Source organism: Ailuropoda melanoleuca, chromosome 11, assembly GCF_002007445.2.
Source record: "Ailuropoda melanoleuca isolate Jingjing chromosome 11, ASM200744v2, whole genome shotgun sequence".
NCBI lineage: Eukaryota > Metazoa > Chordata > Mammalia > Carnivora > Ursidae > Ailuropoda > Ailuropoda melanoleuca.
The window spans coordinates 44,817,377-44,838,075 of NC_048228.1; the positions used below are offsets into that span (position 1 = coordinate 44,817,377).

Consider the following 20,699-nt stretch of genomic DNA (forward strand, 5'->3'; position numbering starts at 1 on the left):
GTATGTTTTTGCTAATAAGTTATTCTAGTGAGAGATTAAATTACAGGGTAGGTGTAAAACGAATCAAAATATTACGTGGGCTTATGGGCATTATGAACTTTTCTGTGAGTGCAAGCGACTAATTTTATGTAGGTCTTTATGCAGTTGCAGTGATGGTCTGTGATAAATCCTTTCTCCAAAACTGTCATTTCTAACTATAGAATACTGAAATTTGACTGTCTTTGTCGCCGCTTGTAACTGTATTCAATCGATAATTAGAGCCTCGCTCTTCTATCCTACCGTCCTGTTTTCTGTACATACATGGGGTTGGTTAAAGTTTACTTACCGTTTTTTAGTGGTTCTTCTGTGCTCTTTGTTTCTTTCTGTCTCTTAAACAGCTCTGGGAAAGGATTGTAGGCTCGAAGAACTTTTGGATAACTTAAGTGGTTTTTGTAGTTGTGAATTAATGTTACACACATCCAAAGTTATTTGGGAAATGTGAGATTGGAATGGATTTAAAATTATACTTCTTAATTTTATATAAGCATGTTCTTTTTGAAACTAATAACTTTAGAACAGAAAGAAATTTTAACTGTAAAGAGCAGTGATTCTTATGACTTTTTGGAATTCCACTCCCTTTTTAGGATCTGATGAAAGCATTGGATCACCTTCCTAGAAAAATACACACACACACACACACACACACACAGAATTTTCTATATAATTTCATGAGGTTTACAGATCCCAAGTTTAAAATTCTTGTCAGGTGATATTATTAAATTTTTACAGTGTTTTTAGAAATGTTGTCATTCTTAGATAGGTTAATTTCAGCTCAAAAAGTTTTATTAGATTCTAGATAAGTATGACAGCATTTAGTTCAATGCATAGTTAGTTCTTTGATTTGGTTTTGGTTGAATGAGATGAGCCTAGAACATTGATAACACTAAATAAATCCTGTAGAACAAATGTACCCATCCATAATAAGGTATTTGCCCACACAAGATGGATTTTTACCAAACGCAGTGCCAGCTAGAGATTGTTTGAGAGTAAGAGTTTCCAATTCTATTAACTTCCACTTTTTACTCTCTGAGGTATGAGTCATCTCTATATGTAGCAGTGTAAGTTTGGTATTTTTTAGACAGCAGTACTGTTAGTTAAGTACTGCTTTACAGAATTACCAATTAGAAAATGAGCAGAAAGAAAAAAGCTTCCACTTAATTGCATGCATTTAACTACATGCATGTTATGGGGAGAAACTTGGATGAAAAAATGAGTTCTGGTCTGAAACATAAATTTTCTTCAATAGATGTATTCTTTTTAAAAAAAGATTTATTTATTAGAGAGGGGAAAGAGAAAGCAGTGGGGGAGGGGCAGAGAGAGAGGGAGAGAGAGAATCCCAAGCAGACTCCCCACTCATCATGGAGCCTTATGTGGGGCTTGATCTCAAGACATCAAGACCAGAGCCAAAACCAAGAGTCAGATGCTCAACCAACTGAGCCACCCACATACCCCTTCAGTAGATGTGTTCTTGAAGATTCATTGGGATAAACATTTTAAATTGTGGCTTTTGCAATAGCTGACATTTACAAGCATGTATTTACTATGTGCCAGGCACTGCTCTAAGCTCTCTGTGTAATGCTTCATTTAATTGTCACAACCCTTCTTTTCTTTTTTTTTAAAGATTTTATTTATTTATTTGAGAAAGAGTGAGAGCTAGAGAGAGGGAGAGTGATAGAGCATGAGCACACACAGAGGGAGAAGTAGTGAGGAGGGAGCCCGACACAGGGCATGATCCCAGGACCCTGGGATCGTGACCTGAGCCCAAGGCGGACGCTCAACCGTCCGAGCCACTGAGGCACCCCTCACAACAGCCCTTCTTATACATATTTTCGTTATACTTATTTTATCAAGTGGGTAGCGAAGACACACATAGGTAAAGTTACATGCCTTTTAGAGCATGTGAGAGCTAGGACAAGGTAGAGTTGGAATTTAAACTGAGGGTATGGCTCCAGACACCATATCCTAAATTGTTGTGCCATAGATATTTTCTTGTAGATGACATTTGTGAACAAGCCATTGTCCCCACAGTTTTCTTTTTGCATTGTCAGAGTGATTTTGTTCTGTGTAAAATAGTCTTGAATGAAACAAGTCTGCATAGTGTGAATTCTAATCACATGTGACATTGAAAAAAAATTACACAAAGCTTTTAAAGCATGTCTCACTTGGGAAGTACACATGGTTTAATCTAAGCATTCTTCAGATTTTCAAGAAAATTAGTTACAACTAAATGATCATTTCTAAGAGAAGGAAATACGCTGGCCGTATTTCCATAGTATTCTTAGTGTTTTGAGAATGATTGCAGCGGATGAGATTATAGTACTCTTTAATTAGATTCAGACCACATAAGGTAGTTCTAGGCCATTGTTGTAGTGATTTTTTTTTTTTAAAAACAGTTGGCATTAAAACCTTGTGTTCAGTATAAGTTAATAAGTACAACTGCATCTAGTGGAACATTGACTGCTAGGGACAAGAAATAGACTTTTATAAATGTTTTGAATTCCCACTTAACCCTTTTTATGTACTTGTGAATTTATCTCTTTCTCTTTCAGTAAATGTTACATATTAACTAAGTGTTCATGAATTAGGTAACCCTTGTTGTCCTTTGCTCTTAGATTACTGAGTTATGTTCACTTGGGTTTTTTAAATAAATGTAGCTGTTTTGTTTTCACTTTTTAGAAATTATTCTTTTTTTTTTTAAGATTGTATTTATTTATTTGACAGAGAGAGAGAATCGAGAGAGGGAACACAAGCAGGGGGAGTGGGAGAGGGAGAAGCAGGCTTCTCACTGAGCAGGGAACCTGATGTGGGGCTCAGTCCCAGAACGCTGGGATCATGACCTGAGCTGAAGGCAGACGCTTAACAGCTGAGCCACCCAGGTGCCCCTAGAAATTATTCTAAAGCATCTTCTAAAACCTCTTTTTCCTCTAACGATATTTTCCCCTATTTTTTAAGTAAGAAAAGTTAAAGTTATTAAAGTTATTTTTTCCTTTAAACACTTAAGAATTTAAAAATTAAATGTTTTACCTAAAAGTAATCTTTCTAGCTTATCAGTCTTTTTGTATTCCCTAAAAGCAAAACTTTTTATGTACCTCACCCAGTACTAAGCAATTTTGATTCCAAAAAGGGTAAAAGTTGTAATATTTGATTGAAAAAACACATTCTTTGTCTAGTTAGTGAGACAAGATGACATATAAAATATTTGGTTAAAAAGGCAATGGAGAAATATGTAACAGTATGTACTAATAGAATGTTATAAAGTTTTGTTAAGATAGAATAAGACACTTTATTATAAAACGCTTGAAGTGGTACAGTTAAGAGATTATTTAGATTATTGTCGATTGAATCATTAGGGTACTTTTCACGAAGGAGCTGGGACTTGAACTTACTATTAAAAACAGTTGGCTGAGAGGAAGAGAGCATTTCATTTATAGAAAATAGGCCTCCTTTTCACTTAGAAAATTGAGATTTTTTTCCCCTTTTTTTTCAGAATAATCTTCGGAAACTAGATATATAGTTTTCTTGATTAATCTCATGATTGTAATAATTTTAAAAAGTTAGCATATTAAAACCCATACTAACCTAGGTGCTGGGACTGTGTTTGGCCCTATATAAACTACATTATCTCATTTAAATTTCACAACCATGAGGTCGTCACTCTTATCCTCTTTTTACAAATGGGGCTCAGGGAGGTTAAACAGTATGTTCAAGGTATCATTAAGTAGCAGAGCCAATATTCAGATTGAGCACTGATTCCAGAGGCCATACTGCTTTTAACCACACGATTCAGCCTCCTTAATCCACTTTTGCCTAACCTAGCACAGTTTCTAAGATACGTTTCTTCCTCTCTCTCTCTCTCTCTTTTTTTAAGATTTTATTTATTTATTAGAGAGAGAGAGCATGAGCAGAGAGGAGGGGCAGAGGGAGAGGGAGAAGCAGACTCCCTGCGGGTGAGGCTCCATCCTGGGATCACGACTTGAACCGAAGGCAGATGCTTAACCATCTGAACCACCCAGGCGCCCCCATTTCTTCTCTTAATGTCCTCATGCATCCTGGTTGCTTTGTCATTATTTCTTCTAAATGTTAGTATGTTTTCTATGATTAAAATTGAATACCTGAATTTGTTGGGGTAACAAGTAAGAGCTTGGACTCTGGAAGTAGACTTCTGAGTTCAAATCTTGGCTCTACCCTTTGCTAGCACTACAAATTATTTAATCTTTCTGGGGCTCCATTTTTATTTTCTGTAAAATGCTCTTCAAGTATAAACAATTTGAACATGTAAGGCATAGAACATATTGTTAGTGTAGGGCGCTCTTAAGGAAACTGCATGAACTTCAACTCTAGAGATGAGTAAGAAAGCTGGCAAAAGTACTTTTGGAGATCATTAAATATGTTTAACTATAGACCTGAGACTAAGATGAAAGTGAGAATAAGGAAGAAAGAATAAAATGTATATGTCAAATATCTAATAATGTAGGAATTGGTTCTAAAACTAAAAAATTAAGAGAAGTGGGAAGTAGGAAAAAAATTGGAGGTAAAATAAGTTAATGGATCCCCTCATCTGTAATAGCTGGGAGTCAAAGGACATTCTTTAAAGTTGACAAATCAGTTGGTAGAAGTATAAACATATTCAACAGTACAAAGGTAAACACTGAGAAAGATAATACTATTGATTATAACTGTGTAGTACAAGAAGGGCAGTAAGATTATGTAAACTAATTTCATTAGTGCTTATAGTAATTACTGTGTAAAGAAATAGAGGATTAATGGTACAAATAAAATTATTTTAAATTATAAAGATAGAACTAGAAATAGATATTAGAACAAAAATACAAATCATCCTAATTATCAGAAAAATTATAAATACACAAATAGGGACAACAGGGAAAGTTTTTCTTTAATTATAAAACCAAACAAAATAGCAAAATAATATAGAAGTAAGAGCAACCATATTTGTCAAATCAGGAGAAAATTTTATATCAGTAAATTTTATGTGGCCTTATTAAAATCTATTAAAAATTTTTCAAATTGGATGACCAGGCAAAATCTGATTTTATTTATTTATTTTGCTGTATTTAAGGCAGCCAGTGAACACAACATGTTTCAAAAGTTGAAAGGGCAAAAATATATGCATAGAGACACATTAAAAAGTAAGCTAGGGTAATGGTCTTAATATGAGACAAAGTAGAATTCAGGACCAAAGGCTTACTTAAGATGAAGAAGAATACAAAGTTAAAATGTGTATTTGACAGTGAACATTTAACATTATGAAGATGTGTCAACCAAGTAACTGTGTATTAAATAAAAAGTAACTTTCATAAAGCAACTTTCAGGAGGTACCAGGAAAAATAGGCATAAATGCATTAGTAGTAAGTGACTTTTGATTCAGTAATTTTGATCCAGGGCAGATTAAATGGAAAAAGGTAGGACTGTAGATGACCTAAACAGTTTAGTCGATAGGGTAGTTTTGATTAATATATATTGAACTTGACCCTGAAAACAGCATACCCTTTCTTTTTAGATCTCATTTACAAAAACTTCTCTATAGCCCCCAAAGAAAACTTCAATACGTTTTAGAAAGGTGAAGTAGTATAGAAAAATCACAATGCACTTGCATATTAAGTTCAAACAACTCTTGGATCAGTGGAGAGTACAAATGAAAATTGTAGAATGTATAGATGACCATAGTGATGAGAACACTAGAAATGTATGGAATCTAGCTAAAGCAGCGCTCAGAGGATATTCAAAACTTTAAATACTTATATTAATAAAGGATAAATAATAAAAATGAATGGGTTAAGCAATTAACTCAAAAAGTTAGAAAAAGTTCCAAGTAAATGAAAAGAAGGTAGAAGGAAGGAATTAATAAAAATAAAAGAAATTAAAGAATTAGAAAACAAAGCAGAACTAATAAATTGGCTGTTTGAAAATAAACAGACAAATCGCTAGTTAAGCTAATCAATTATTAAAGAGAAGGGTAGGGGGAAACAAAACAAATATATGTAATAGATGAAGAATAATATTCACAAATAGCAAAAGTTCAAAGAGTCCTGAGTGTTGTTCAAGTCTTAAAAAATGAGAAAATCTGTAAAAAAAAAAAAAATTGAAGGATTATCATAGGAAAATATAATATACAAAAAATGACCTTAAATAAAGAAAATTCAAATAGATCAACTTCTATAGAAAAATAGAGAAAATTAGCAGAGGAGCAACTCCTCCCCAAAAAGCATCTGGCCCAGATGCTTCATGAGAGAATTCTGCTAAATCTTTGAAGAACCAATAATTTCAGTACTGCTGTTGAAGCTGTTTCAGAGCGTAGAAAAAGATGGAAAACATCTACATTTTGGGGGCACTTGGGTGGCTCAGATGGTTAAGCGTCTGCCTTCGGCCCAGTCATGATCTCAGGGTCCTGGGATCCAGCCCCATGTTGGGCTCCCTGGGAGTCTGCTGCTCCCTCTGCCTCTCCCCTCCACTCTCTCAAATGAATAAATAAAATCTAAAAAAAAAAAAAAGAAAACTTCTACAAGCGAGTATAAAATGGATATAAAACCTAACAAAGATTGCATAAAAAAAGAAATGTATAGATGCAATCTTACTTACAACTCCAGACACAAAACTCTGTTAAACAAATGGAATCTAGCAGCACGTTAGTAGAATAATACATCATGAGAAGTTTATTCAGGGTAGAAAAAGACGGTCCATATTAGGAAATCTATTAGTATAATCTGTTTTATTGATAGACCTAAGAAGAAGAATCTGTGGCCATTCTGATTACCTCATGAAAATTCAGTACCCAGTCTTTATAAATAGCACTCAAAAAACAGTAATCGATGACTAATTTCTTTACCTTATATACATTTATATATGCACATATTTGTGTGTGTTTCAAAACCTAAAGTCATGTCCCATGGTGATATAGTAGGCTTTCCCACTAAAAAAAGGAACAAGACAAGAAATTTCACTGTTACCACTACTGTTTAATATGGTAGTACACATACTGTTAGCCTTTGTATAACAATACCAGGAAGACAGTCTATGTAATGGGTATGGGGTGGGAGTGAGCCACATTTACAAACAAACCAAAAGATAAAATACTTAGGAATAAACCCAATATGTCAAAAAATTTAAAGTAATACTGAAAGATAAAAGAGGCTTAAAAGACAGCATGTTCTCTTTGGAAAGGCTCAACATTGTATCAGTTTCTCCATTAATTAATGTAGTAATTTGATGCAGATTCAATAAAAATATTAACATTCTCTTTTTTCTGGAATTAGACAAAAACTATTCTAAAGTTTATGTAATAAACAGTGATAGCAAGGAAAATAGTGTGGTAGAGAAGCAACGGCTAGGGGTTATGGGAATCACACTCCTCTGAAGCCTAAGTATTTAAAACCGTAGAGTACTTGGGGCACCTGGCTGGCTCAGTCGTGGAGCATGCCGCTCCTGATCTCAGGGTTGTGCTCGCTTCAGCAGTGCATATACTAAAATTGGGATGATCTCAGGATCGTGAGTTCAGGCCTCACATTTGGTATAGAGAATGCTTAAGTAAATAAATAAACTTTAAAAAAAACCAGTGTAATGTGTAGCATGTAAATAAATGGACATAAGGAATGGAAATCCAGAAATAAACCTAAATATATATAGGAATGTAGATCCTAAACTACATCCTAATACCTATAGGAATATAAACATAAATAGTAAACCCAGAACTAAACCTAAATATAGGAACTTAGTACATGATAAAAGTGGTATCTTAAAATTGTAGGAAAAAAACTTTTTAGTAAATGGTTTCATTGTAATAAGAAAAAACTATGAACATACATTGTATACCAGTATGTATTCCGAGTCTTGAGTCAAAATTCAAATGAAAAGAAAAAGCCACAAATGAATTTGCTTAGAAGAAAAATATGGGTGAATTTCTTCATAACCTTGTCATGCAGACAAGGCCTTTCTACCTAATCAAAATTCAGGAACCATTTTTTTAAAAGTGATAAATTTAGCTATTAAAGCATGGTACATCCATACAGTGGAATAGTTTTGAGTGCTAAAAAGAAATGAGCTATCAAGTCACAAAAAGACAGGGAGGAATTTTAAATACCTGTTGTTAAGGGAAAGAAGCCAATCTGAAAAGGTTACATACTGTATAATTATAACTAAATAACATTCTGGAAAAGGCAAAACTATGGAGAGAGCAGAGATCAGTGGTTGCCAGGAGGGAGGAGGAGGGAGGGATGGAGGAGAAGAGGGATAAAGTGGTGGAGCACAGAATTTTCAGGGCAGAAAACCTTCTGAATGATTCTTTAACTGTGGATGGGTGGATTTGGGTGGGTGAATATGTGTCATTATTCGTTTGTCAAAACCCATAGAAAACCCAAAGAGTGAACCCTAAAGTAAGCCATGGATTTTGCTTGTTAATGATGCGTCACTATAGGTTGGACTGCAACAAATAGACCTGCAGTGCAGGACAGTTTATGGTGGGAGAGGTTGGGGGAGAGGCGAGTGGAGCGGGGGAAGGTATGTGAGAATTCTATAGTTTTCACTCAATTTTTCTATGAACCTGAAACTGCTCTGATAAATAAAATCTATTTTTTAAAAAATCAAAATCTTGTGAAAGGTAAAAAAAAATCCAAAAACCCATAACTAAAAAAAAGTAAAGTCTGACAACCCAATAAAAAAAAATAGGCAAGTAAAATAGACAGAAAAAGTGACAGAGAAGGAAATATGGATGACCCATAACCATATAAAAAAAGATGCTCAACATTATTTATGGGATGAGAGATGCAAATTGTAACTACTCAGCATAAACATTTTTCACCTGTCATTGGTAAAAACCTAAAAGTGTTTCTCTGGTAAGGCTGTAGGGGTGTGAAAAGGTACAGTTATTGTGGAGAGCAGCTTGGCAATAACCATCAGAATTAAAATTGAATTTGTTTTTAACCCAGCAGTTTTACTTCTGGGAATTTATAGCTCTCCTGACCCATGAATGAAATAACATGTACATATGGCTATTTATTGGAGCATTGTTTTTAAAAATAGCCAAAGATTAAAAACAACTCAGGTGTTCTGGTACATCTTACAGTGCAATACTGTGCCGTGTTATTGTATTTACGTACAATAACAAAGTTTTTTTTTTTTTTAAGCTACAGCACAGTACTTGCTGAATTTTTCTATCAAAGTAACTTTAACGGAGAATATATGAACTAGTGGTATGAGGAATTGTAGCTTGGAGTGACCAGCTTCTTAAAATTTCTGCTAAATTTATCTTTAAAATCTGTAGGCTTACTATATTCTTCTCTGTAATTTACCTTTAAAATTAATTTTTAAAACTGCTCTTAATCACTTAGTATTATTTATCGTGTGCTTTTTCTTACTCTGATACACTGTCTCACATCCTCACCTGAGAAGTATATTGTGTAGGAAGGTTAATCCCTCAGGTACGACCCTGTATTGTTTTTTGTTTTTTTTTTAAATTTTTTTTCCAGACTGATTTTTCAGTGGAAGGACTATAATTTGTAAACAATTAGAAAAGCCCTATATTTGTCTCAAAATAATTTAACAAGTTTTTCTTCTTTCTATTATTGAATGTTCCCTGCAAATGATACCTAAAGCAGTTTGATTTATTGGCATTTGGACATTCTAATGAAGTAGTGGTTGGTTCAGTGTATTTCTGTGTAAAAAATGTTTATGTTCTATGTTACGTGTTCAGTATATTTCTATGTAAAATATTCTCTTTAGCAGGATGAAGTTAAAGGAAGTAGACCGTACGGCCATGCAGGCCTGGAGCCCTGCCCAGAATCATCCCATTTATCTAGCTACAGGTAAGTTCAACAGAGAGAAGATAGTATTAGTCACCTATTTTCTTCTTTTCCACATTTGGCTTATTCATACCTGTCCTTTAAAACTCATTTCAAGCTTCATCTCTTCTAGAAAGCCTCTCCTTCCCTAATTAGATAACTCCATCCTCCCTTTCAGTTGAATTTAATGACCTTCTTCTGTGTTCCCTTTAGCACCTTGTTCATCATAGCATTAATCATGATAGGCTCGCCTGCATGGCTCAGGCAGTCAAGTGCCTGTCTTTGGCTCAGGTCATGGGGATTGAGCCCCACATGGGGCTCCCTGCTTAGAGGGGGTCTGCTTCTCTCTCTCTCTCTCTGCCCCTCTCCCCACTCACGCACAGTCTCTCTCTTTCTTTCTCTCTCCCTCTCTCAAATAAATAAATAAAATCTTTTTTAAAAATCATACTACGTTTGTATTGTCTTCCTCACTTCATAAGAATTATGTTTCATCTTTATTCCTCCAGTATTAAGCACAATAGATAACATGTAAAAAAAAAAGTTAATAAATATCAGTTTGAATGAAGAACAGTTTTGATGCTAGCATTTTTATATAAAAAGAGAGTTACATCATTTGTGACTATAAGCAGGTATAGTAAATTAAGAGACTGTTTTTACGGAGAGCTTTTTAAATATCTACAGGTTTAAAAAGTTATCTGCACTATCCACTCCTACAAATGTCATCTCTGAGCTTTGTGTCAGAATCTTGTTGTTATAGTAATTTAAGCATCTGTTCAATGGCATGTATCCTGAGATGTTAGTCTCTAATGCAGCATTCGTGAGTGAAATCATTGGAAAACATGCGTTTAATTTCTGTTCTGTATGGTTTTCTCTGAGTCTTTTATTTTTGCATTGTAGTTACCATAAATGTATTTTCCGTAGGAACATCTGCTCAACAATTGGATGCAACGTTTAGTACTAGTGCTTCCCTTGAGATATTTGAATTAGACCTTTCTGATCCATCCTTGGATATGAAGTCCTGTGCCACTTTCTCCTCTTCTCACAGGTATGAGATTGATGAATCTTAAATTCACATTATTTATGGTTGTGGTTATTATGTTGTGGTTGATGCCTAGTTTGTCTATAAATATGTTATTATTAGAAACTGCAAGTAATACTATCAATGACATGAAATATTTTGTGAAAAAGTATACGAGTGAATTTCTATGAAAGTAAAAGAAGGGTCTGAATATTCTATTAACCTTTTTTATTGCCAATTGACACGTGTAGAATAGGAAGAAGAAGCTCAATTTTCTAGTAGGTTTTTTTTCTCATGATATAGTAGACATACTGTCTTTTATCTCCCTTTTCTCACCTGTTTACCAAAAAAAGTATAGATGTGGCTTAAAAAAGGAGTAGTTGGATGAATATTAAGGTGTTAAAAGTGATTATCTCTGAATGGTAGGTTATTTTTTTTTCATTATCCTATCTATATTTCGAAATATATTTCACAGAGATTTTTGTTGACATGATTTCTGATACAGTAGGTATTTGGGTCATCTTTCCAAGTACTTAACATCCTGTCATAAGAAAAAGGACACTTTGATTTGAGTAGTAAAATATGCTTTATTGTCTCAGTAGCTTGGCAGATTTTGGTAAAGAGATTGTACTCTAGCTAACAGCACATAGGTCAAATCATGGAGTCTCATGGGACCGCTCATATTTTTCAGAGCTCTCCCACTGTGTCTGTCAGTTTTCCTACTCACCAACGTTTGTGTCATTGTATACCTCCATGCCAGCTCCATATTTTATCTCCTAGCCAAACCATAATCTTTATTCTCCACCAGTGGGTGTACTTGTCATAATAGACATAATTTTGATGTCACTTTTCCACTGTTGGAATACATTACTTTTCTTAGAAAATTTTATATGCCTCCTTTAACGCCTCTACTACTTAACAGACCACTTGTCAGTGAGTACTTCTGTAGTCAAATAATATCAAGGGAAGTGGTTGATTAGAGCTCTGTCTTACAGATGAACCAAAAGCAGCTTAGGAAGATTCAGTAACTTGACCAGGGTCTCACGGTTTCTAAATGGTAAAACCATTCTTAAGCCCATTTCTTTTGACATAAAAATCAAGTATACTTTTTGATACTATATTATCTCTTAATAAGGTAATAAAGGTAATAATTACCTCTTAATAAGATAATATATTACCTTAATAAGGTAATAAAGGGAAAGTTTTTACTCTTCAGGATTATAAAATCAAACATGCACGTATGAATATAAATAAAAACTAAAATGCCATTTCACCAAGTCATGCACGGTTACCAGGATTAGAGGACAAGCAATGTTTTTAGATTATTTATGAAAATGTATGGAATTAAATATATAATTTGAAATGCTTTTCTATATCTATTTGACTTAAAAAATCAGTTATTTACTCATTTTCTCTTAAAGGTACCACAAGTTGATTTGGGGGCCTCATAAGATGGATCCCAAAGGGAATGTCTCTGGAGTTCTGATTGCAGGTGGTGAAAATGGAAATATTATTCTTTATGATCCTTCTAAAATTATAGCTGGAGACAAGGAAGTTGTGATTGCCCAAAATGACAAGCATACTGGCCCAGTAAGAGCCTTGGATGTGAATATTTTCCAGGTTAGACTTTTAACATTTATTCATAATTCTTGAGATACATATTGATTATTTGAAATAAGCAATGAATCTGCTATGCCTCCGTTTTGGAATTGAAAGCTAAAAATGTGGCCCCATGCAGGTTGATGAGTGAGTTTATTTTTTTGAAGAATGGAGAGTTCAGAGTTCGGATCAAGCTAAATGATAATAACTCGATGGAGGGGATCAGGCAATGAAGAATCAGTCTACTTTTGCCATCATAAACATTACTGAATATCAATTATATAAATGTATAGGTTAGCAAAGATCTTGAGTTAATAGGATATTAGAGCATAGCAACCAAAACATGAGTCTTATCTTAAGAAAGTTTAAAATAGTTATTTTTCTTGTATTATAAATAAATACTTAGGGTATAGAGATACATCACCCTACACTTCATTTCTATAGTTTCTGGTACCTACTCTTTAGATTAAATAGTTCCTTTGTTAATTAAACAGCTGCTGCTTGTTGGTTAGTGTCTTGTATTATAGGTGGCTACAACAATAGAATTCCTCTGTTTTCATAGTTACATGTCAGTTGATCAGAGAAGAATTTATGAGAGTGAATAATAAAGGATGAAAGCCAATATATGAAACCCATTATCTTCCTGTACTTCCTGTCACAGTTTTAGGGTCTTTTGGACCCTAAAGGTATGCAGTAGAGATAACCTAGAAATACTGCCACCCAGAACAAAATTGAATGTAAATGAACTAGAAAGACATGAGAATTTAAGACAAGAGATTTTACCAGCCCTGTATTGGTCTGGCTCTAGAAGCTGCCTTTGAGGTATCTGGAGATAGATGCCATTATTTTAGGATTCATTTATTTGTCCGAAAGCAGTGATTGGTTTTGCCTATTTTTGTCTCTCTCTCACAATCAGATCCCCTTCCTGCACAAATGATAATCCCCATATGGTTGTATGATTGTTTAAGAATTTATCCATATAATTATTTTTTTAATCTCTTGTATTAATAATGTCAGTAGACATACTGTCTTTGTAGTGAAATAGAATTTTATAATATGCTTCTCTGAAAAACTATTACAGTTCCCATTATTATGCATAGCATTTAGGAATTCATGAGTTTTGCTTTTTTAATTAAATAGAAAAATTGTATACCCTAAAACTGATAGAGTTTTCTATCTCTGAACAGTTATTCAGAGTTTTCTTAATTATTCATAAAAGCTATTTCATTATTAATTATTTCTTATTGCAGACTAATCTGGTAGCCTCTGGTGCTAATGAATCTGAAATCTACATTTGGGATCTCAACAATTTTGCAACTCCAATGACACCAGGAGCCAAAACACAGGTATTGCATTGATTTTGATGTAATCAAAAGAACCAAAATTGGTTCTTCGACACTTAATTATTTCATTTTTTTTTACACAAAATATATTTGTTTAAAATCAGTGTTTAGATGTTGCTGATTTTCCTTCAGTATAGCAAAGTATTAGTAAATGTGTTCTTCAAAGTATCAGTGAGTCCTTCAACAGCAAATATTTATTCAGTGCCTACCACTGGCATAGCTTGATATACTAGACATATAGTAATGAATAAAATAGACAAGTCTTTGGTAATTTTTCTAGATACAGTTTTTTATATAGTATAATATTTTATGTTGTATAGTATTTTGATGATATCTAACCTTAGAATAAAAATCGTAGACTAGAAAGGAAACTTATTAAAAAAAAAAAATCAACCCCTTTCCTATGTTTTTCTATAAGCTAAGAAAGAATAATCTTCCACTTGCCTCCTTGAAGTTTATGTTATATAGACTACTCAAGTTGAGTAGCCATTATAATGGGCCCCAACATTCTGGCCATTTTAGAAGTAGTATAATAATAGCATATGATCTATCATTTATTTTTATTTATTTATTTTTTAAAGATTTTATTTACTTGAGAGAGAAAAAGAGAGAGAAAGCACATGGGGGTGAGGGGCAGAGGGCAAGGGACAGAGAGAATCCCAAGCAGACTCCCCACTGAGTGTGGAGCCTGACGTGGGGCTCAATCTCAGAACCCTGAGATCATGACCTGGGCTGAAACCAAGAGTCGAACACTTAACCCACAGAGTCACCCAGGCACCCCTGGGCTGTAACTTTTGCTCTGCCTAGTTGTCCATCATACTGATCAGTGTCTACTTTGTAGTTCATTACCTACCTTGTGGCAGTTGGAAATTAAGAAAAAGTGCTTGATTTATAGCAGGAGCTTAATAAATGCCTGGTGAATGAGACTATTAAACAAGGTAAAATACTTGAATTGGCATATACCTGAGCTTTAAATTGTATTATATTTATTGAGAACTTAAGAATATAAAAAAATTTGTGGAATATCATATTTTAATTAATTCATTTTTTTAAAAGAAGGATTAGATTTTGTACTTAAATTTAGTTGTAACTGAGAAATGGTTTTTAGTAGTTTCTTCCTTTTAGCCCCCAGAAGATATCAGCTGCATTGCATGGAACAGACAAGTTCAGCATATTTTAGCATCAGCCAGTCCCAGTGGCCGGGCCACTGTATGGGATCTTAGAAAAAATGAGCCTATCATCAAAGTTAGTGACCATAGTAACAGGGTAAGTATGTGATTGATTTGTCATATACAGGAAAATGCTGTGTTTCTGCTGTAAGTATTTCTATATTGTTTGTCAGTGTTGACAACAAATCAGATGTTTGTAAAGTCATATCCTGTCTTTTCATGGACCAATCATGTTGGAATGAGGTTTTTCTTTGGGAAAGATAATAAAATTTCTAATAAACCTTGTTGGATATTGTTAATGATGAAGAGAGAGATCACTAATTAATTACCTTATTGCATGATATACTACTTGTTTTTACTTTACTATATGTTTCAAAGCATTATAGCAACTTTTTATCTTTAGCTTTCTCTAGAATGTACAAATTTTTCCAGCTCGTAATTGTGTGACTGTGAACTTGTAGTTTCCAAACTCCTAGGTTCACCTGTTCTGATTAGGTAGTGCTAAAGTGAGAGCTAATAGTCTCCCTTTTGCCCAGTAGATGTAGCTGTATAACACATTAAATTTTTGACCTTATAAATTCTTTAATACTATGTCATAATGTGCTATAAAATAATTTAGACATAATTAAGGGCCTTATTTTGTTAGTTTGTTTTTAATTATATTGTTTAGTTCGACATTTTTAAAAACAAGTTTGCCTGAATCAGAGGATACATATATAATTTAACAATAACCACAAAAAACTGCTTAAAAAAATATTTCTTCAGGATTTTGTTTTTCAATGAATTAGGAATTTTAAAACAAGTTTCAATTGAATAAAGCATACAATAAGCATTTCCGTTATCTTCTGGAACATTTAGTAGGATCTGAATGTCCAGGTAATTCCTAGTAATACTGTTAATTTATTCCATGTGAAAATTTAAATGGTAGCTATTGCTGTAGATGTTTTGTCTTGATTTTTTTGACAAAATAGAGGAAAAGTGTGGAATTTTTTTGTTACCTTTTTCTTTTTTTAATTTGTTTATTTGAGAGAGAAGAGAGCACGCTCCAGGGGGAAGGGCAGAGGGAGAGAGACAGGAGAAGCAGACTCCCCACCGAGCGTGGAGCCTGACGTGGGGGCGATCCCAAGACCCTGAGATCATGACCTGAGCTGAAACCGAATCAGACACTTAACTGAGCCACCCAGGCGCCCCGTTATTATATTCTTTAATCTGTTTTCATTTTTCTGAAAGTATTAGAATTTATTTAAATTTATATAAAATTTTCCCCCTAGTTACAATTTTGACAAGTAAACTCATATTTGGTATAGAATTATTCTAATCCAGAATGGTGCTGTGTATCAAATAGCTGGATGAACTGAAAACATTTAAACTTTTTACTTTAAAGAGTACTGTTTAAGGCTGTTTAATAAAATTTAATAGTTTTAAAGAGACATCATAGCTTGAAGGCTCCAAATGCAGGCTGTGGAGATAGCTGTCAGGATTCAAAATGTAATAGTTTTAGGTTTTGTTTTTTGTTGTTGTTTTTTAATAAACTAAGCCTGAACTGATGTTTTCTACTATTTGTTTCAACAAAGACATGTTCCTCAAGCTACTTTGGCTCTTCATAAAGTAATAGATTGATACATTGTGAGCCTTAACTATCTGCAGATGCATTGCTCTGGGTTGGCGTGGCATCCTGATGTTGCGACTCAGATGGTCCTTGCCTCTGAGGATGACAGATTACCGGTGGTCCAGATGTGGGATCTTCGCTTTGCTTCCTCTCCACTCCGCGTCTTGGAAAACCATGCCAGGTATCATGCTGCTCTTCTAAGGAACTTGATTTGTTTATTTTCAAAAATACATTTAATTTATTATTTTGAATTATCAGATAATTATTTTTAAATTAAGGAATCTCTTTTGTCTGTATCTTGTAAAAGTTAGTGTAAATGGTTTTTATTTGAAGCAATAGTCATCTGATTTTCTGTTCCCAAAAATGGTAGTCAATTCATATCAAACAATACAAAAATGTGATAAGGGATTTTCACGTTAGAAGTGATAGATTGAAATTCCAGTATGTCACAACACTTTAGTACAACTTTCTTGACATTATCCAATTTGGATATTTCCCATTATCTTTATTAGGGTCATAATACTGATGAAGAGTCTTCCATAACATTCAATGACAAGAAACAGTTAAAAAGTTTGTTTTATTTGTAAGTTTCTGTTTTAATTTAAAAGCATTTTTGAGAAATTAGGTGGATTATTCTGCTTTTAATTTAATTTATTTTCTATTCCTTTTTTTAGATTTATTTATTTTTGAGAGAGAGAGGGAGCACAAGAGCGAGAGCACGAGCAGGAGGGGTAGAGGGAGAGGGAGAGAGAATCTCAAGTAGAGAGCACAGACTCCAACTCGGGGCTTGATCTCCCAGTCCTGAGACCACAACCTGAGCCAAAACCAAGAGCTGGACACTTAACCAACTGTGCCATGCTGGTGCCCCTACTTTTAATTGTTATAAACATGCAGATTCTCTAAAAAGATATGAGTGGGGTGCCATGCTGGTGCCCCTACTTTTAATTGTTATAAACATGCAGATTCTCTAAAAAGATATGAGTGGGGTGCCTGGTTGGCTCAGTCCATAGAGCGTGCAGCTCTGGTCTCAGGGGTTGTGAGTTCAAGCCCCACGTTGGGTGTAGAAATTACTTAAAAAAAATTTTTTTTATTTAAAATTTAAAAAATAAAAAGATATGCAAATGTTCTCATGTTAGGTTTGATAGCATTAAACTTAATTGTAATTTGGCATATTTCCTAACATTGATATTCAGGTACCCAGGGAGTTCATATGTATTTGTTCAACAGTTTAAACAAGAAACAAATCCCTTTTAATGTTATAATATTTTCTCAGTACTTTTGGGCTTTCTTTCTTATTTAGGGATATATAGACTAAAGCTTTAAATCCCATTTTCCCTCTGGGTAGTGGATTTGCACACTAAGAAGTCTTGAAGTTTGTGACCTCTCCTTTAGCTTCTTACAAAGGAGAAGAGAGTCCAGTAAATATGTAATCCTATTTAGATTTTATGCTTCAGTCAGCTTTTTAGTAAAGAAGGGATGATTCTGATAAGTTTTAATATTTTTCCCATGTTAGATAAGGTTTTGTCCATTCGTTCAACACATACTTCTTGAACACGTGTTCTTACCAAGCACTGTACTAAGATTCGGTGATATGACAGATAAAACTCCCTGCCCTCAGGGAGTTTACATTATAGTGGGAGGACAACTAACATTTGTATAACATGTAAAGTGTACAAGCACTTTAAATTTTAAATCAGTTAATCCTCATAACAAGCCTATGGTGTAGATACTATTAACTCATTTTACAAAATGGAAATTGAAGCTCAGCAAGGTAAACTTGGCCTAGGTCACATAACTAGTCAAGTGCTGACTTCTGATCTAAACATTTTGATCCCGGAATCCGTGCTCTTAACACTATATTCTACTGCCAGTTTTAGGTGTGATCATAATTTACCAAGACAGAAGACCACACTGAGTTGCAGGAGCAAATCAACTCTCTGATTTCTCAATTCTTTCCTTCTAATAATATATGCAACAGTTGGATTAGATGATATTTAAGGTCCTTTCCTGCTCTATAATGCTGTGCTTTTTTTTGTCTTTAATACTTAGTTAAGAACCTAAATGTTCTTTAAAATGTGATATTAAATATGTACGAATTTCTTTAAAAGGCACTCTTGACATGCTTGAAATTCTTGACATGCATGATTAGATTCTAAAGGGGGGCAGTTACGGGGCGCCTGGGTGGCACAGCGGTTAAGCGTCTGCCTTCGGCTCAGGGCATGATCCCGGCGTTATGGGATCGAGCCCCACATCGGGCTCCTCCGCTATGAGCCTGCTTCTTCCTCTCCCACTCCCCCTGCTTGTGTTCCCTCTCTCGCTGGCTGTCTCTATCTCTGTCAAATAAATAAATAAAATCTTTTAAAAAAAATAAAGGGGGGCAGTTAGAAAGTATATTATTGATGCAATTGCGGAAATTTGAATCTGGACTATATATTTTAAAATATTTTCATATAAATAATAAATATTTTCAGTATGTGATTGTATTATGTATGGTTATGCAGAAGAATGTTTTTATCCTCAGAGATAAGTGTAGGGGTGACATGCCATAATATCTGTAATTAACTCTCAAATGGTCAGTGTATATATGGAGAGAGAGAGAAAAGCACATAAAGTAAATGTGGCCAAACCAGTGAGTTAAATTGAGGAGTATAAGGCTGTACATCATACTGTCCTTACAATTTTCACAAAGATTTTAACTTTTTAAAAATAAAATATTGGAAACAAAGGCAGTCTTAAGCAATTGGGTTCTTTTCCTATACTGTGTTTTCCTGATTCTGAGAGAATATTGAATATCTTCAAAATGATCAAAGAGCATACAAATTCCTAAATTGCTTTCCATAAATATTGTATGAAATTATACTTCTGTTAGCAGCATGTGTCTCCGGAGCCTAGACAGGAATCATTTGGAGACTTCGTTTTCTGAAGATTAAAAATTCTTCACTTTGGGGCGCCTGGGTGGCTCAGATGGTTAGGCGTCTGCCTTAGGCTCAGGTACTGATCCCAGAGTCCTGGGATCGAGCCCCACATCCGGCTCCTGGCTCAGTGGGGAGTCTGCTTCTCCCTCTCCCCCTGCTCATGCTCTCTCTCTGTATCTCTCTGTCTCAAATGAATAAATAAAATCTTTAAAAAAATTTTTTTCTTCACTTTGTGTTTTTTATAGGGGGATCTTGGCAATTGCTTGGAGCATGGCAGATCCTGAATTGTTGCTAAGTTGCGGAAAAGATGCTAAGATTCTCTGCTCCAACCCAAATACAGGAGAGGTACGAGGAGGAAATATTTATCGGACTTATAGCTACTATAATATTTTATCTCTAGATGAATAAGAAATTTTCCATATGGATTCTTTAGTGCATTAATACAATTAAGGACATGGAGATAGAGGTATGTGTGAAATGTTAATCTAGGAGAGATTTTATCAAGAATATTATTTAAGCTCACCTGTTTCATCTAAGAAAATCAGCCATTGAAATAGTATATTTGAAATTAGTAATCATTCCCTATCCCCCATTTCTAATAAAAGGTGTTTCCCTACACTCAGATACTTGGTTTGATTTATTTAACATGTGATCTCTGGAAATCAGTGTCTTTAAAGCAGGAGTGTTCAAGGTTTGGGTCTTTTTCCTGCTTTACCATTTCTGAAGATTCTCTCTGATGCTTGGGAATCAGTAAATATATGTTTTTAATTTCCCTTCTGAACTATACAGCAGGAATATACTTTACAATATTTGTCATATGTTCTACCCACAGAAATTTAGATGTGGGAAATTTTGCCTCTTCTTCGATATAAATGTTATATAAATATAACCTAACTGCTTTTAATTGCTTGGATTAAATTAATGGGCTAAAAAATCTCTTAAGTATTTTAAAAAATTATTTTTCTTAGTTGAATGAATGGTTTCCCTCTTTTTCGGTATTAGGCAAGAGACCATAGATTTTTGTGTTTTAAAGTTTTTATTTTTTATTTTATTTTTTAAAGATTTTATATATTTATTAGAGAGGGAGTGAGAGCAAGCTTGTGCCCCAGTGGGGGGAGGGATAGAAGGAGAGGGAGAAGCAGACTCCCAGCTGAGCTAGGAGCCTGACAGATGAGGGGCTGGATCCCAGGACCCTGGGATCAAGACCTGAGCCAAA

At 34.3% G+C, this 20,699-nt stretch overlaps 1 protein-coding gene across 18 annotated transcripts in view; it reads left to right on the plus strand.

Moving 5' to 3' along the window:
- SEC31A (SEC31 homolog A, COPII coat complex component) overlaps positions 1–20,699 on the plus strand; it is a 73,230-nt gene that overhangs the window by 676 nt on the left and 51,855 nt on the right. For 16 of the 18 annotated variants that reach the window (XM_034671601.1, XM_034671605.1, XM_034671607.1 and 13 more), the window contains exons 2-8: positions 9,772–9,854; positions 10,752–10,875; positions 12,270–12,468; positions 13,698–13,793; positions 14,916–15,056; positions 16,607–16,749; positions 19,729–19,828. In XM_034671601.1, coding sequence (XP_034527492.1) covers positions 9,776–9,854; positions 10,752–10,875; positions 12,270–12,468; positions 13,698–13,793; positions 14,916–15,056; positions 16,607–16,749; positions 19,729–19,828 — 882 coding nt within the window. In that variant the 5' untranslated portion in view covers positions 9,772–9,775. The remainder of the gene's footprint in view (positions 1–9,771; positions 9,855–10,751; positions 10,876–12,269; positions 12,469–13,697; positions 13,794–14,915; positions 15,057–16,606; positions 16,750–19,728; positions 19,829–20,699) is intronic. The other 2 variants (XM_034671602.1, XM_034671604.1) reach the window with 1 other exon arrangement.